The 18,956-nt window shown below is 43.9% G+C and overlaps 1 protein-coding gene across 5 annotated transcripts in view; it reads left to right on the top strand.

The window, feature by feature from the left end:
• Window positions 1–18,956, top strand: part of SLC41A3 (solute carrier family 41 member 3) — a 73,117-nt gene that overhangs the window by 26,717 nt on the left and 27,444 nt on the right. For 4 of the 5 annotated variants that reach the window (XM_037038565.1, XM_037038566.1, XM_037038568.1 and 1 more), the window contains exon 3: window positions 11,229–11,336. The exons of the other annotated variant lie outside the window; for it this stretch is intronic. In XM_037038565.1, the coding sequence (XP_036894460.1) occupies window positions 11,229–11,336 (108 nt within the window). The remainder of the gene's footprint in view (window positions 1–11,228; window positions 11,337–18,956) is intronic. 5 annotated transcript variants of the gene reach the window in all.

Below are 18,956 nucleotides of genomic sequence, written 5' to 3'. Positions count from 1 at the left end.
TTACCTTCAGAGAGGTTCAGAAAAAGTACTTTGGGAATTCTGGTGAAGTAGATGTTACACTGTGCCCGGGAAGGTTGGGAGGCCTCAAAGACAAGATGGCACCTCAGTTGGCCATGAGGCTAGGCAGGAGTTCATCCTAGGCCATGTGTGGAGCCTGCAGAAGGAGCTGCATGAGCACAGGCACAACCCATGCGAGGGTCTGCAGGAAGTGCCTTCTGTGGCGTGTAGTATTATATGACCAGGGACTAGAAAGAGAGAGAGTCTAAATGGGTGCTTTTTTACCCCTTAAATTATAAAAAGCCTTGACTGCCTGGCCACACATCTAAACTTTCTCAGGTAGTAAGTTGACAGCTAATGATATTGGGGCAAATGGCTTGGAGATGTACTGTAGGATGTTAGTATGAAGAGCACGTTTTACTACTGGTAAGCAGATGGGTTAGGAGGTAATAAGGGCATGGTGAAGGTCCTGTCCATGAGTCGGTTAAGAGGGGCAGATGCAGGAGAGATTTGGGGACAGGCAGACTGGATGTAGGATTGAAGTTGTCAGGGGAGGGCCCACGAGTGAGTTTTGAGTTTCTGGCAGAACCATTCATTGAGTCTGGAAACTTAGAGAAAGAGGTTTGGAAGAAATGATCATGAAAGTTGAGTTTGAAGTACTTGTCCCTCTCCATGATGGGGTTAAGTACAGTCTGAAAGCTCAGGATAGAGACGGCTGGGAGTTGTTGGCTTATCTGAGCTGAGTAAAGTCAAGGATGAGGATGAGGTTCCCTAAAATATCCTGGTTATCTACTGCTATGCAACAAACCACACCAAAATTTTGTGACTTATTTGAAGTCAGTCATTCAGTTTGATCACAAATCTGTAGGTCTTTGGGTTGGGCTCAGTGAAAATAGTTGTCTGCTCAATGCAGCACCTGCAAGGGTGGCTTGCTAGGCACTCTACCTAATCCAAGATTGTTCACATGATATGACAGTTACATGTGGCTGTCAACTGGAACCTCAGCAAGGGTTCTGGGCTGGAAGCCCTATAAGCTCTCCATGTGACCACTTGGGCTTCTGCATAATAATGTGGCTGGGTTTCAAGCATAAATGTCTCATGAGGTGTGAAGTGGAAGCTGTCAAATTCTTAAGAAATTTCTTAAGATCTGAGCCCAGAATCAGACTGGCACAGTGTCTCTTCCACTGTGTTTTACTAGTCCAGCCACCCCGGATTGAAGAGGAGGAGACAGAACTTTAACTCTCAATGGAAGGGATGCCAAAGAAATTTAGAGCTCGTTATACCTGGCTCCTGAGAGGGGGCTTAAAAATATCTGTTGAAAGAATGAGTAAATGAATGGTGTGGGGAAAGATGCAGTGAAAGGAGTACCTGGGGCTTGGGGGAAATGGTTGCTGGAGACATTTGGCTAGAGTTGGTGAGGAAAGAGGATAGGAACAAGGAGGTCGCTATCATCTAGACTGGTGAGGGTTGTGAATATTAGGAGAAGGGGGCAGGACTTGGACTTGGGATGGACAGGGCAGCAGCTAAGTGCTTAAGAGGACTGGTTTATGAACAGGAGCAGAGGTTAGGCCTAGACCAGATTCAAAGTGAGGTCCTCAGGTCCATGAGTAAGAATGCATCAAACCCTCAATTGTGGGCTTCTGCTGGCTGTGTCCTTGATGCCTGCTCCAGTCTTCCCTCAGGGCTGGACATTGTGTTCTTGGCACCTATAGAATGCACAGTGGACAAACTCAACAATAGAATTTCTGGAGGTCAGAGGTAGCACCGTAGCCCCCTCTGGGTCAGGTTGGTGTTACCTCTGTAGCAGATGAGAGAGTGTGGTCCCTTTGGAAGCATGTTTACAAATCTCTTGGGCCCATGAGGGAACAGGGCTATAACTCCTTTAAACACAACTTCTTCATGTGGCTGTGACCCTCTGGACTTTGAAGTCGAGCTGACTACAGGTGTATCTTTCTTGGGGACCTGAAGAACCTCAGAGGGCTACAGGCCTGGCCTAAGGAGTAGGTTGTTCATGTAGATGTTTCTCTAGGCCCTTATCTGCCAAGAGTCAAGGCCACCCAGAGCACACTTAGAGAGGTGGCAGGCCTCCATGTGGCCCTTGCCAAGGCCAGACCTCACGTGGCTCTATTTCTGTGTTCACCCTGAGCCAGTGTGGGCCAGAGGGGCTGGATGCTCTCAATGTTATACTGAGAGACAGTGAGCCTTCTTGTGGCCAGCTAGCTGACAGAGGTCCTGGCTGACGTAGCAGCCACTCTGGAGAAAACTTGATCTTCAAAGAGCAGATGGATAGCAGGAGCTGGCTGAGGCCTCGAAAGAGGCTCTGAGTTACAATAGCCTCTTTTCCTCACTTGTTTTCTCTGCCCCTTGGCTGAGGGGCAGTTGGGGAACCTTCCACAGGCACAAGGCCCTTGGCCACTCTATGTTTGTGGACTTCTTAGGAAACGTATCCTGGTGAAGGCGAGGAGGACAGGAAGGAGGGCTCCCTTGCCTTGGACATTTTGTTCCTGGGAATGTGGTCAGTGGCCTGATCATGGTGGTCACCCAACTGACTCTGGAGTTTCACTTTCAAGGCAAGATGCTGCGAGGCTTCAGCTGTGAGCTCACCCGGTCCTCCCACAGAGTCTTCCCTGAGACTGCCTTCACCATCATTTGCCAGATCATCGTGCCCCTTCTGCTCTCGGGGCTGGGCATGATGACTGATGGCCTGGTGATGAACACCATCCAAGTGTGTACTGGGCCTCTGTGGGGCAGTGTGGGGCCCGAGATTGGGGGGCCAGGGTTCCCAGGAGTAGGGCTGCAACCCTGAACTAGGCCTTGAGGCCTGAGAGTATGGGTCCTCCAGAGACCTCAATGTCTGAGATTTACAGAAGCTTCTGATGACTCTCTCCGAAGGTCAGCCTGCATGAGCCATATTAACCACAGGAGCACAAACTGTTTTCTTTCCAGGGAATGCAGACTTACTGGCAGGGCCTGAGGGATTCAAATCCTGGCTGTGCTGTTTGCTCATATCTGAGGGAACTTGTTAGTGTCTCCCTGCCTCAGTTTCCCCATCTGCATAGGAGGCTAATAAATGCACCCACCTTGCAAGATTGTAAAGATGGATGACTGGATGCACCTTGTGTTGTGGCCTGAGGGTGATGGTTACTATTCCTCCTTCCCCCAGAATCTTCATGGGGCTCTTCTGTGGAAGGACAAGGGATAGAGGCCAGGCTGGGGGTCCAGGCCAGTAAGGGGCTGTGGTGGTCTCTACTGAGTAGAGGCATTTGTTGGGAGGCCCTCAAGTGATCGTACACTGGTGTATGCTTCTCCCGGTCTATTTATGTCCTTGGGTTGGCTCAGGTAATGCTGTTTGAATCATTGAGGTTTTGTTCTGTGTACTTAAACATTTCTTTTACAGTTAATGTGTTATTTTAGAAAACTTAAAAAATGTACATAAATGAAGGAGGGTGGGTGCCTATTACATTTGTCAATATCATGCTGTGTATCTATCAAGAACATCTAAACACATAAATTTGTGGTATCATAGTACATAAAGTGCTTTTTAATCTGTAAAATTCAATTTAGTTTTTTAACCTATGGGACATCCCAGATAACATTCCTCCTTCCTCAGTACACACAGCATCTCCTTAATAATGGCCACCCAGTGTAACCCTTTGCATCTCTCTCTGAGTTAGAGAGGGGTGATCAACCCCCAACCTGGTCTCTTGGTCTCTGAATGAGGCTCATGATGTGGCCTCTGCTCACACACCTCAGTGGGTGGGGCACTCACTAGTTCTGGGACTGGGGTAGCTATTGCATACCAGCCAGCTTAACATTAGAATCTTGTGTTCAACTGGGCTTTCAGCCTAGATACCCATCTCTCCTGCCTTTGAGCTTCACTCTTAGAGCTGCTCCAAGAATCTGTCACCCCTACCCTAACACCCTCCTGCAGATACTGGTAAAAGAGATTCTGCCCTGAGTCTCCTCTTTTTGACCTCCACGGCTGCCTCAGGTGGAGCGCAGCTTGGAGCCTCTTCTCCCCATTGTGTGTCCCCCAGTTGCTGTAACTTGGGAGGGTGTCTGTCAGTTGAGAGAGCTTGGCATAAACTGGAAGATATGGTGGGATGTGGGGAGAGAGGATATGGGATTGAGCCTGACCATTGGCAGAAGTGGCACAGTAGGCCAGTCCAGGAGGAAGTGTAGTTGGAGGGCAGAACAACTTTCTGGATTGTGTGTTAAGGCACTATCTGGGACACCAGTGTGAAGAAAAAGGTATGTCTTGGGGAAGGCTTTGTACAAATTCAGTCTTTGAGCCATTCATTTTTAGGAGCCAGCAGCTGGGAGAAAGAGAAATAGCTCTGAAAGTCACAGCCTTTTCCTTCTTCTCACTTTGCAGTCATGGTTCTATGACTCCAGTTTGATGTGAGGTTCAAGGGCATTTGAGTTTCCCTGGCTCCTGAGCCTCTACCACCATTTTTCTGCTCACCACCACTCAGCAATGCAGAAAGCACCCTTGATAACACTACTCCAAAGGGAAGTCCCTCAGCAAGAAATGGGTTCCTGGCTCCTAGCTTCCACTGTACCCAGACCATGCCTGCCCAGAGGAGGCTGCATGCTGGGGCCTGAGGCTTAAGAGTTGATAGCAAGTATGATCTCCTGACTTGGCAGGCACACTTCGTGGGCTGTCCCTGGCACAGTCCTGAGACCAAGGGCACTGGTTGGGTTCTGACTTCACCTCCTCTCAATTTGGGGCCAGAGGTCTCTCCTCCTCTTTTTGTGGTCTTTATTCAGTCTATGGTTGGGCCTAGGGATTGGACTGAGGTCCTGTATATGGCCAGAGTATCAGTTGTTGTTTTTTTTCAAAAAACAGTTTATACAAGAAAGGTATAAATATTTCTCTTTATCATAAAATAAATATTGGAGGTGAAGTTAAGCCCTCTTTGACCACAGCCTTTACTCTCAGTTTGTTCCTGTATTATGAGGTCGTGAATGTTCTTCCAGACCTTTTGGGGTTTATGTATACATGTGTGTACCTGGAGATAGTAAGAGTGGTGTTTTTTTAAAAAAAAAGATTTTATTTAATTATTTTTAGAGAGAGGGGAAGGGAAGGAGAAAGAGAGGGAATGAAACATCAATGTGTGGTTGCCTCTCGTCCCCCACTACTGGGGACTTAGCCCACAACCCAGGCATGTGACCTGACTGGGAATTGAACTGGTGATGCTTTGGTTTGCAGGCCCACACTCAATCCACTGAGCTACACCAGCCAGGGCAGAGTGGTTTTGTTTTTTTTTTAAGATTTTATTTATTTATTTTTAGAGAAGGGGGAAGGGAAGGAGAAGGAAAGGGAGAAACAGTCATGTGTGGTTGCCTCTTTCTTGCGTGCCACCTACTGGGAACCTGCTCTGCAACCTAGGCTGTTCCCTGACTGGGAATTGAACCAGCAGTCCTTTGGTTCACAGGCCAGAGCTCAATCCACTGAGCTACACCAGTCAGGGCAAGTAAGAGTGGCTTTCATTGTGGTTAGAGGGTATATGATCTCTCTTCACTGAATCAGAGACACATCAGCCAGGGTTCTTGCCTTTGAGCAGCTGAGAACCAAATGCTGCAGAGTACGATAGGTGAAGTCACTTGTTCATCTGGTTCCTCCTTCATTCATTCAGCACATTTTGTTAAATGAACTCGGCTAGCTGCTCTTGGGCCCTGAGGGTACAGTGGTGAGCAAAAGCAGACCAGCACCAGCCTTCATGGCATTGGTAGTCTAATAGGCAAGGCAGATGCTCATTAGATTATCCCACAAATGAGTGAGTGAGTGGAGGCAGTGAGCAGACATTTGCCTCTGAAGGAAGAGGGAATAATCCATTCTTCCTAAAGGAGTCAGAGAATCTACTGTTAGCAGGACAGTTGGAGTTGAACCTTGGATAATGTAGCAGTTTCCAGGATGATGTGAGGAATAGTAAACATCCCAGGTGAAGGGATCAGTGTGTGCATAGATATGGACAGATTAGTGTATGTTGTGAAGAGTGTTGTGAAGAGTGAGGAGCATGAGTACCACTGTCATGGAGATGGGGCTCTGGGCAGACAGTGAGGGACAATGTCAGCTCTGCTCAGGAGTTTAAGTTACATACTGAGAGCACAGGGGTTGTTGATTTTGTTGTCATTCTTAGTTTTAATAATAAATATCATGTATTTGTTTTATTGAAGTATAGCACAGAAGTATAGAACATTTCACAACTCATACATATATACAGTTTGATGAACTATCTCAAGATTAATACACCTCAGTAACCACCACCTGGGTCAAGAGCATTCTCAGCCCTCCATGCCTGGCCAAACCTAAACCATTCTTCTGACTTATAATACTGACTTATAATACTGTTCTGAAAGCATGATGCTACCAGGAACATTTTTGCATATGCTTTTTTAGAGGGGAGGTAGGCATATGTTTTTAGGGGGGTGGCTGGGCAAAAGGATTCTACTGGGTTATAAGTCCAGGAGTGGAATTGCCCATGAAAGGTTAGAAGGGGCTGGGTGACATGGTCATATATTTGCAACAGCACTCAACCCTGGCAGTGGGGTCAGAGATGCCCTGGAGGGTGTGGTTCCAGCCATAGGGCAAAGCAGGGAGGCTTTGTGATTCAGAGTCCAAGTGCAAGAATCGTTATTTTTTATTTATTTCAGCTTTGCCAGTGCCCCAGATAGATGTCTTTAAAGTGTTGCTGGGGAAGCTAGTGGTAGAATTTAAGACAGTTGTGAAAATTTGGATGCCAGGATGTCAGGGAACAACAGGTTAATTAAATCCTGGCTGGCAGAGCAAGAAGGATTCTTGGAACTACAGTGGGTGGAGCAGGGCAAAGGAGGCTTGGTGAGGAGGGCCTGTGGGATATCCAGGTTCAGGTAACAGCTGGGTCAGCAGGTGTAACACCCAGAAGGCAGATCTGAGCCAGTCACTAAAAACATTTATGGTCCCTGTAGAGAAGTCTGTAAATGAGACAGCTCCTGCACAAGTTAATTCATTGGATTAATAGTGTCACCAGTATCCAGAGTCCTCCTCTTTTTCCACTTTACATTTCCATGTTTGTTGACTTTGTCCCTTATGGTTGAAGAATGCGTCATGTGTCTAGACATGATTTCTCAAATCTCCTTTGTCATGATTGTGTCCCAGCCCACACCCGACTGACTACTTATAAGAAGGATGGAACCCCCACAAAAGGTTAACCTTTCAGCCTTTTCCTCTTTCAGGCTGCTTGTTGATGGAGAGTGGGGTGGTTGTGGATGGTAACTCAAGCCTTGGAAAGGTGAGGATGTGGAAGGAAAGGAGAAATGAAGATGAAATATGAAGGAAAGTCAGGATTACAACAGGAAGTCTGCCACCTTGGGTTTCCCAAACTCTGGGTTTTACTTTTAGCAGCAAGAAGATTTTGAAGGGGTTGGGGTGCATCCAGGGCTGGGAAAGGGCTGGTCAGGAGCCATGTGTGCCACAGGGCAGTCAGTAGTGTGGTGGCAGCCTGCTCTCCTTGGCCTGGTTCAATGTGTCCTTTAAGAGGGAGTTTCTCAGCTGTGGAATTGGAATCTTGAAAAAGATTGACCCTGTGTTTTCTTGAGATAGGGTGTTAGTTCTGGTTGGATAAGTCCCATAAGGCTATCGTATAACCTGAGGATTGGCCAGAGTTGAAAAGCCTGTGCCCATTTAAAATCAAGGATTATTAGGCTTTGGTGAAATTTCTAATTTTCACTGTAGTGGTAGCTTTCCTATTTGGAAAAAGAAATAAAATCCTTTAAGTTAAATTCAAAAAATTAAAAGGTCAGGTAGAGGACAAGGAGCCCTCAGTGGAAGCCAAGATGAAATGATTACAGAGGCCGGCATAGCACAGGGGATGTGGAGATCTCAGAGGTGTGCCTGTCACACTGGGAGTCTAGTACATGTTTGGGTAGTGGTCGTGGGGTAGAAGGCTCCCTAGCACAGAGGGCGCAGCAGTATGGATGTTAAGAGAGCCAGTGGAGTCACCCGTTTGGAGGTCACTGCTTCCTTTAGGGCAGGGGTATCCAGCCCACAGCCTGCAGGATGGCTATGGATGTAGCCCAACACAAAACTGTAAATTTACTTAAAATATTGTGAGATTTTTTTGTGATTACATGTTGTGATGTGATGTAAAATAAACATATGTACATTCTCGCTATTTGTAGGCATATGTGGCTTCAGTTTTACAGTGATGTGTGGCTCCCATCATCAGATGTTACCTGTGCTCATGGTGATGTTGTGAGGCAGCCATTATCAATAATATTTCCACCTTGCATTGCAACTTTAGGGCATTTAATGTTACTTAGAAGTCAGATAAGCATTCTTATTTGGTTATTAAAGGTACTTTCACACCTCCGCAGCGCCTCACACATCACTCACCATGCTTTACAGTTTGAGCTCTGGTTTGGGCCGAGAGGCCCAAACCACAGCCTTCTCGGCTGCCACTACAGGGCAACTAAATCAAGAGTTTTATATGAAGCAGTAAAAAGTATGTTAAAGTGATTTTCTTTGTCTGTTGTCAACGTATCTTCTGTAGTTACTGGTGGTCCCTGGTGATGGTAGGTAAAAGAGAGGGACTTGTAAAATTAATAGAAGATGATGCAATTGCCACCCAAAACTCACGTTTGATGAAATATCATTTCATAGTACATCAAGAAAACTTATGCACAAAGCTTTAAAAATGGATAATGCCATGGAAATCATCATCAGGACTGTGAATTTCATAAGAGCCAGGGATTGAATATTCCAATTTCAGGAAATCCTTAAAAGTATTGACACTGCCTATGGTGACATCATTTACTTTTTGGAAGTAAGATGGCTAAGTCAAGGCCCAATGTTGAAAAGATTTTATGATTAGTGACATGTTATCAAGTCATTTATGGTATCAAAACCCAAATTTGTGCCAGAACTTTACAACAAAAACTGGCTTCCAGATTTAGCATTTTTAGTGGATTTAACCACTCATCTAAATGAGTTAAAAATGCATCTTCAAGATGAAAACCACGTTATCAATACCATGTTTCAGACCATAACAGCATTCCAAATGAAACAAATTATGGCAAGCTCAAATGAAGGCAAACAACTTTATGCATTTTAACACATTGGCTAAACACAGTCCTGTAACAGTATGCAGCTTTGCTTTTTGATTTGATACAAAAATTTGAAAATGTTTCAATATTTCTGGGAAAATAATCAATATTTTGCTATATTTGTGTCTTGATTTTCAGTTGACATAAATATGTTACCTGCCAATTTTCAAATGGAATGCAGAGAGCTTCAATCTAACATTCACCTTACAGAAAAACGTGATCATGTCTCCTTATTGGACTTTTATAGGTCCTGTCTTCCCAGAGACAAATGTCCCTTGCTTCACAGTCATACCTTATTCATGCCATCACTATCTGGCGGCACCTACATTTGAGAGCAACTATTTTCAAGGATGAAACACATAGGTAAAATTAGAACAGAAATGTCTGATGAGCACCTTGAGAACTCACTGAGAATTATAACTACTTCTGTCAAACCAGATATTAATGCGCCAGTTTTTCAAATACAGTGTCAAACATCCCACAAGTTTTATGTTCCCCTCTTTTATAATAAAAACATTTAAAAAATCAATTGATGGTTTATTACTTAGACATGTACATTTTCTATATTAATGATCACAAACTTGGGACCTGCTCAATGATTTTAAAAGATTATTGAAAGGGCCACTGCAAAGTTGGGGTATTGCTGCAGGGTAATGTGGTAGTCAGAGGCTTGCACAGCATTTAATCATGATAGGTGACAACAAGAACTCCTTCAAAATTTGGTGATGCTGAGTAAGAGAGGGGGCAGGCTTGTGTGGCAGGGAAGGCTGAGAGAGCTGGGGTTTGTTTTTACTTTGGGTTTGGTGGGTACTTGATTTTCATGTAGGCAGGAAAAGAGAGCACATAGGAGCATGCCAATTTGCAGAGGCAGTAGGAGGGTGTTTGGGGTGGCAGCAGAGAGGGCCTTTGCCCATCAGTTGATGGGAGATCATGCTCTGCTGGGTAGAGTGTGGTAGCTGATTGGACAGCTGCCTGGCTGCACTGGGGCCAGAGGCTTCCCAAAGATTGGGACTGTGATCATGGTACACCTCTTTGCCTGGTGACAGCTTTCTTCTGAACTTTTAGGAGAGGGCAGACTTATAAATCCATCAGAGCAGGTAAGGATTCCGAATTTCACAGCTTTGTAGGTAAGTAAAGGGAGTAATCAAGGAGTGAAGACCATAAACAATGGATCTTAAAAGGCCCTGGCCCAGTCCCTTCACCTCCAGGCCTGGTGAAACATTTTGTTGCACTGCTTTACCGATGATGACTCCAAGGCCCAGAGGTGAGTGGATCCTCACACCTTCACACAGCTCTTGTCTTAGGGAATGGGGGACCCCAGGCCTTCTGTCTCCTCATTGACAAAATTGGTTTTTTTCAGGTCTAGCATTCCAATACCAGGAGGACCTTCTAGTATAGGGGTCACAGATATCTGTAGGGGCCAGGGAGCTCCAGTAAGTCAATAGGATCATTACAAATTTATTGGGGGGATAATCTAGTTGTATGTGAAACAGGTTGGAGTAGTTTTCACTTCACAAAGAATTTTTTTCTCTTAGTTTTCTTGAAACCTGCATCCCTTTCATTCCTTCTATTTTTAATTTTTATTTATTTATGTTTGATGGAGACCTGTGTAGAGACACATTCTATCTGTTTTGACAAATGCAGAGCCCCTTGCATGATGCCCCGGGGCAACTTGTACTCAGCCTTGGTGCCTGAGAGCAGGGGTGCAAGCCTGGGGCTGCCTGGAGGCTCTGTTCCTAAGAAAGCAGCACCACTCTTCAGCCCCTGCTCTCCCAGTTCGTGTCAGTCTCCCAACTTTGAAAATTGGTGATTCATTCCTATTTCTACAAACACATTAGCACTCCTGACAAAGCATGTCCACAGGCTAGACTGAGCCTATTCCCCCAATTTTCCCAGGTGCTGAGGACCAGAGAAAGGAATTCTTTTTGAGGCCACTACAGCTGTTCACTGAATAATAGTTTTAAGACAATTTCACAGCTTCATCATTATTTTTGTTTAGTTTAAAGTCATTAAAGAAACTAGTTAGTCTTATTCATTTATTTTACAAGGAGTAAGAAGTAACTTATGGAAAGTTTCTCTCAACAAATGTCCGAAATATGCCAATATGTGTGTGTGGATTGAGCTGCTTATTCTGTCCCCACCAGCACTGGCCAGCATTTGTGGAGATTAAAGACCTGTTGACATTGGTGCCACCCTTAGTGGGCCTGAAGGGGAACCTGGAGATGACACTGGCGTCACGACTCTCCACAGCTGTAAGTGGACATCTGGGCCACTTTCCCCTGGGGGAGGGAAATGTTTGCACCACCAGGTCTCCCTGAGGTAGCTTGTAGGTGGGTGGGTGGGTTGAACTCTCTAAAAAGGCAAGTGTTGAGTTTTGTTCTGTCATGATGCCTGTCATCCTGGTTTTCCGTAGCTAAATCGGACTGCTTGTCTGCCAGGCTCAGCCCCTATGTGCCCTGAGTTTCTCCTTTAACCCCATGTCAGGTAGGGCTCTGTGTCCCTGTGCCCAGTTTACGTGCTGCCATTGCTTAGCCACCTGGACCTTGAGCCCAGGTCCACACATTCACACAGAAGCCTTAATCAGCACTACAGTCTTGATGGAGGATTTCAAAGAGGAGGCAGAGTATTAAATAGTGTTAATGACCTCTGTGAGGTGTTTTGTTCTCCAGAAGGGTTCCTTGAATGTCCTACTAGGGGTATTACCAGAGGTAATTCCAGAGGTAAATACCAGAGGTAAATACCAGAGGTATTCCTGTGGACTCTCTAACTAAAAGGTTCCTGACTTTGCCCCTCTTCTTCTCTCTCCCAACTTTTCCAGGAATTGAAATTATTTTTCTCTCTCTGATGCCCATTTGATATCCAGTATTTGAAAAAGGCCTGTGGCAACAGGAAGTGTGGTGTGTTCAAGAAACTGCAAGAAGAGCCACAGATTTAGCTGGAGTGCCGAGGGTGAGGGGAGGGGGCTGCCTAGAACAGGAAGCTAGAGACATATATGAGGGGTGGTTGGCTGAACAACAGCCCCCCAAAATGTCCATGTCCTGATCACTGGGATCTGTGAATATTACCTTATATGGAAAAGGTTTTTGCAGATGTGATTAAGTTAAGGACCTTGACATAGGAGAACATCCTGGATTATAAGAGTCCTTATATAGGGGAGGCAGAGGGAAGTTTTAGACAGAAGAGAAGAACTGAGAGAAGCAGAGTCCTAGAGAGAAGATCCTCTGCCACTTGGAAGATGGAGAAAGAGCCACAAGCCAAAAAATGTAGCTCTGCGTACCGGTGAAAGAACAGATTTCTCCCCTAAAGCTTCCAGAGGGAGCAAGGCTCTACTGACACCTTGATTTTAGCCCCATAAATTCAGGCCCCGGCCACCGGAACTATAAGAGAATAAATTTCTGTTGTTTTATGCAATAATTTGTCATTGCCATAACACAGAACCTGGCACATGAGACCAGACCATGTTGAGCCCTGTAGGACATCAAAAGGTTTTAAGCAGCAGGTAACATGAAGCAGGCACACAAAAATACACATTTACACACAAAAACACGCATACCCCTGTATACATGTATACACTGGCATGCCCGATTATATTGATCAGTGTCTGGGAGGGAAAATAGTGTTGATTGTTACCTCTGCCATGCTGGCTTTTAAGGTGTTAGGTTTTTATTTCATAGTGCTTAACTGCATTTCTCTGCAGTGATCATATCTTAGTGCTGTAATTCTTTTACCCTCACCTGAGGGTATGTTTTTTAAATTGATTTTAGAGAAAGAGAGAGAAAACTTTGAGGTGGGAGGGAAACATTGATCTCTTGCCTCTTGTATGCTCTCTGATCACAGGTCAAATCTACCACCTAGGTATGTGTCCTGCCTAGGAATCAAACCCACAACCTTTTGGTGTCTGGGACAATGCTTCAACCAACTGAGCCACTGGGCCCAGGCAAAACTCACAAATCTTATATGTACACATGAGTGGCTTTGACAATAAATTAAATAAACATGTACATACATCCCCATGTACTACTAGCCAAATTGAGATATAAAACATTCCCCTCTTCATACAAGTTTCTCTCATTTTGTTTTATAGTCAGTCCAGTCTCTCCCAGCACTTCACCGTGGCAGCCTCTGATCCAGTTCCAATCTCTGTAGATTATTACTTCCCTTAAACTGATTCATAATTTTTTTAAAAAAGAAACTCTTCGTGTAACTTTCAACAGAGGAATATTTTACTGATATTGTTCTGGATGTTTTAGCTAATGTAGTAAGCCACAGAAAGCAAATGAGAGCCTTAAATATTGGAAAGCAGGAGAAAAACTTGTTATTGATATGCTGTATTCTTGGAAAATTCTAAGCAAATTAACTAGAAAACCATTAAAGATAATAAGCTCAGTAAAGTAACCTGGTTTTAAAATATTTGGGTGAAATTTGAAATACACAGTAACATATATATGTATCTATGTACTTTTTTTAAAATAATTTTTTTATTCTTGTTCAAGTACAGCTTTCTGTCTTATATTCTCAACCCTGCCCGCCCCCCGCCCCATGTCCCTGCCTCCCTCCCATTTCTGCTCCCCCACCCTTAGTTATTGTCCTTGTGTCCTTTGTACTTGTTCATGTGAGTCCATTCCCTTTTCCCCTATGATTATCTCCCCTCTCCCCTCTGGACCCTGTTAGCCCGTTCCGTATTTGAGTGTCATTGGTTATATTTTGCTTGCTTGCTTGTTTTGTTGTTTAGATTCCTGTTAACGGTGATCTCATATGGTATCTGTCTTTCACTGCCTGGCTTATTTCCCTCAGCATAATGCTTTCCAGTTCCATCCATGATGTTGCAAAGGGTAGGAGTTCCTTCTTCCTTTCTGCAGCATAGAATTCCATTGTGTAAATGTACCATAGTTTTTTGATCCAGTCATTGACTGATGGGCATCTAGGTTGCTTCCAACTCTTGGCTATTGTGAATTGTACTGCTATGAACATTGGTGTGCATAGGTTCTTTTGGATTGGTGTTTCAGGGTTCTTAGGATATACTCCTAAGAGTGGACTTGCTGGGTCAAAAGGCACATTCATTTTTAATTTCCTTAGAAAATTCCATACTATTTTCCATAGTGGTTGTACCAGTCTGCAATCCCACCAACAGTGAACTAGGATCCCCTTTTGTATCTATGTACTTTTACAGCCACTAAAAATAATTACAAAATACCATTGGAAAAGAGCTATCTTTCAAACTATTAACTGATTTTAAAGCATCTTCAGCATGAAGCCTCAAAAAAAAAGGTACAGGACCTGTGGAAATAAACCTCTAAAAAAGGAAATACAAATACAAAGTTTCTGACTGGGTAAAGTCAGTGTTGTACGTTACCAGTTCTTTGTTTTAGTTTGTAAAGTTTACACAATTATTATTAGCATGCTAAAGGGGGTTTAGGGAAGTTTATATGGAGGAATGAGTGAGAGTACCCAAGAAAATATTGGTAGGAAAAAAAAGAAAGACTACTAATGGTAAAATTTGATTTCCAGATTTTAAAATTTAAAGTTATAATAATTAAAATACTTTGTAACCAGTCTCAATTGGTATTATCATAGAACAAAGCAGAGCCTCTAGAAATAAGCTCATATATATACAAATATAATCTATTATGTGATAATCTGGCATTTTAAACCAGTGAAAAAACTGAGTTATTAATAAGTGATTCTGAGATAATTGGTTTATTCTTTGAAAGTAATTTTTCTTTGTCATACGTAAATATATATTTTTACTGAATAATTTTTTAAAAGATTTTATTTTTAGAGAGAGGAGAAGGGAGGGAGAAAGAAAGAGAGAGAAACATCAATGTGTGGTTGCCTCACACGCACCTTCTACTGGGGACTTGGCTCACAACCCAGTCGTGTGCCCTGACTGGGAATCAAACTGGCGACCCTCACCCTTTGGTTCACAGACCTGCACTCAATCCACTGAGCTACACCAGCCAGGCCAAAAAGACTGAATAATTTAAAGTGAAGTATGTTACCAGAAAAGCACACCACTATTTTTAGAATATGCAGATAAGAAATGCTTTTTAAGTATCAGAACAATGCAAAATCCAGAAAGGAAAGATGATGGCCTGTCTCATTTTAATTGGAAGTCATGTAATAATTTTAGTTTCCTAGGTCTGCCTGTAACAAAGTTCTGCAAACTGAGTGGCTTAACAGAAATGTATTGTTCTAAAGGTTATAAGTTGGAGATCAAGATGTTGGCAGGGTTGGTTTCTTCTTCTGAAGCTAGAAGTGAATGAAAATGTTCTATGTCTCTCTCCTAGCCTCTAGTAGTTTTCTGGCAGTCTTTGGTGTTCCTTGGCTTGGAGACATTTCCCTTATCTCTATCTTTATTTTCACTTGGTTTTCTGCCTCTTTCCTATCTTCAAATTTCTCCCCTTAAGGACAGCAGTCATATTGGATTAGGTACCCACCCTATTCAAGTATGACTTCATCTTAACTAATTACACCTGCAGCAATCCTATTGCCAAATAAACTCGCATACTAAGATACAGGGTTAGGACTTCAACTTATTCTGGGGCTGGGGTGGGGTGGGGTCACAATTTTACCCATTACAAGTTCCTTGCATAAATTTTAAAGGAGAATAACCAAAAGGAAAAAAGTATGTAGTATGTATAAAATAACAGAGTTTGTATCCTCAAGTATCTATATAACTCTTTCATGGTTGTGGCTGCCCTTTAGATAACAGTGATTCTTAGTTGGTTAAGCATTGTTGTATTTTAGATTTCCTTTTACTCTCTCTATTTGTTTTTTTATATTTTATTTATTTATCTTTAGAGGGGAAGGGAAGGAGAGAGGAAGAGAAACATCAATGTATGGTTGCTTCTTGTGCATCCCCTGCTGGGAATTGGCCCCTGCGGGGAACTGGCCTGCAACCCAGGCATGTGCCCTTACTGGGAATCGAACCGCGATTGTCTGGTTCGCAGGTCCGTGCTCAATCCACTGAGCTACACCAGCCAGGGCTCTACTCTCTGTATCTGTGAATGCTGCCACCTGTAGAGCAGGCTACCCCTGTGATTCGAGGTGAGAGTCAGATGTGTTGCCTGGAGATGTGCTCCAGGAACTGGTGTTACAGATCTGGGGGCTCTGTGTCCCTCTAATAGCCACTATAGGCACTGCTCTGCTTTTTTTTTTTTTTTACCCCAACAAACATACACTCTTGCTGCTTGTACTTGGACCCAGGTGGCCAGGCGTCCCACTGTTGGTACAAGAGAAGAGGCAGGCAAGAGAAGAGGCCATCCCTCCTTAAAGCTCCTGCTTTGCTTTCTGAACCAAATACCCTTTCAGTTGCCCTTGTCACCCTTCTGTTTCCATCATCCCCAGGGCCACCTGTACTTTGTGCATTAGGTCTTTCCTGCTTTCATTTTAGGTATGGGTTCTTCTATCAACCTAACTCTCATCTGCCTTCCAGTGATCAGAGATTCCTCTTAATTTGTGTTATACTATAGATAACTCTTGTTTTCTAGCACTGTTTATTTTATTTATTTATTTATTTAAAATATATTTTATTGATTATACCATTACAGTTGTTCTATTCCCCCCCTTCATTCCCCATCCACCCGCACACTCCCTCCCCCACCATTCTCCCCCCCGCTTAGTTTATAACCACGTGTCTCAAGTTCTTTAGATTCTATATTTCCCCCACTATTCTCACCCTCCCCCCTATCTATTTTCTACCTACTGTCTATGCTATTTTCTGTGCCTTCTCCCCTCTTCTCCTCCTCCCACCCCCCCGTTGCTAACTCTCCATGTGTTCTTCATTTCTATGGTTCCACTCCTGATCTAGCTGTCCTATTGGTTTGCTTTTGTTTTAGGTGTGGTTGTTAATAACTGTGAGTTTGCTGTCCTTTCACTGTTAATATTTTTCATTTTCTTTTTCTTATATAAGTCCCTTTAGCATTTCATATAATAAGGGCTTGGTGATGATGAACTCCTTGAACTTGACCTTATCTGAGAAGCACTTTATCTGTCCTTCCATTCTAAATGAAAGTTTTGCTGGATAAAGCAATCTTGGCTGTAGGTCTTTGGATTTCATGACTTGGAATACTTCTTTCCAGCCCCTTCTTGCCTGTAAGGTCTCTTTTGAGAAATCCGCTGACAGTCTGATGGGTACACCTTTGTAGGTGGCTGTCCCCTTATCTCTTGCTGCTTCTAGGACTCTCTCCTTCATTTTAGTCTTGGCTAATATAATTATGATGTGCCTTGGTGTGTTCCTTCTTGGGTCCAACTTCTTTGAGACTCTCTGAGCTTCCTGGATTTCCTGGAAGTCTATTTCCTTTGCCAGTCTGGGGAAGTTCTCCTTTATTATTTGTTCAAATAAGTGTTCCACTCATGGCTGTTTCTTTCCCCCTTCTGGTACCCCTATAATCCAGGTGTTGGGACGTTTAAAGATGTCCTGGAGGTTCCTAAGCCTCTCCTCATTTTTTTGAATTCTCATTTCTCCATTCCTTTCTGGTCGGATGTTTTGTTCTTCCTTCTGGTCCATTCCATTGATTTGAGTCCCAGTTTCCTTTCCATCGCTATTGGTTTCCTGGACATCTTCCTTCATTTCAATTAGTTTAGCCTTCATATGTTCCTCTAATTTGTGACTATAATCAACCAGTTCTGTGAGCATCCTGATAAACAGTGTCTTGAATTGTGCTTCGGAGAGGCTGGCACTTTCTCGGTCAGTTAGAGTTATTGGCTCTGGGACTTTGAGTTCTTCTTGCGTCATCTTTTGGGCTGCTCGTGCCTGTTATGTAGCAGGATCAGTAGGATCAGATCCCTAGGCGTTCACCAGAGCAGGGCAACTCAGTCACTGGGTTGTGACGCTGTATGTGGGGGCGGGGTCAACGAGGAACGATGGCTTCCCGTCTGCCGCCTGCTGCCTCAACCCCCACCAGTGCTGCAGCTGCAACCGTCACCAGGCCCACTCGTTTTGTCCCACTGCACGGGAGTGTGCCACCGCCGTCAGCCCTCGCCCCCAAGGGCCTGCGTGGTCTGTCTCACTGTGCGCGAATGTATGACCGCGGTCAGTCTGCCCCACATCCCTACTGGTTCCGGGCTGCCTGCTCGCCTAGGTCAGGGGATCTGTCCTGCCCGACCCTGCTCCGCTGCTGGCTCCGCTGCTGGCTCCGCTGCTGGCTCCGCCCCTCTTACCGTCCCAGTTGATTGGTTCATCTTTGTTGGACTTCTGTGTAATTCAATTTTCTGGTCTTTGGGTGTGTCTTTGTTCTCCAAACCTTTGTTGTATTCAAACTTGGTTGTGGGAGAAGGCACAGTGTTTCCACCTATGCCTCCATCTTGGCAGAAGTCCTCTTTCTAGAACTCTTTAAAAAAATAAAAACAAAAAACCCTGTCTCATCAATGCTAGAATGAATCCTGTGATACTGTATTGGAGACAGAGATAACAATATGAACTCATGTTTATTTTAATATGTATGTAGATAGATACAAAAATAAATATGGGTGTTTATGCGTACATACATGGGTTAGTGGTACATATATACATTTCCTTGCTCCATCCACCAAGAGGACCTAGAAGCAATTACTAGCCCAGTAGCACCTAGCACACCTGGTGCCCAGACCTTGTTTTCTGGGCATCCTTGAGAAAAAGGCTGGGGCAGAGAAAATGTGAAATGAATCTGGAATATCTGATAGTACCATGTAATAAGGCAGTGCTAAAATGAAGGTGAGGCATGTCAGAAAGAAGTAGGAACCAAACTGAAAGAGCTCACGTTGCCCATAGCTGGAACAATTTTAGCACCAAAATAAATAGTACTGAATTATGACCTCAAGAATAAAATAACTATACATGAGCCCATATGTGTCATATAAATAAATAGTTAATAAATGGGGGAGAAAGTATA

Source organism: Sturnira hondurensis, unplaced genomic scaffold (genome assembly GCF_014824575.4).
Source record: "Sturnira hondurensis isolate 20B ecotype Veracruz unplaced genomic scaffold, ASM1482457v3 Scaffold0024498, whole genome shotgun sequence".
Lineage (NCBI taxonomy): Eukaryota > Metazoa > Chordata > Mammalia > Chiroptera > Phyllostomidae > Sturnira > Sturnira hondurensis.
The sequence above is the reverse complement of the archived record's forward strand: the minus strand, read 5'-3'. Positions and strand labels throughout refer to the sequence as shown.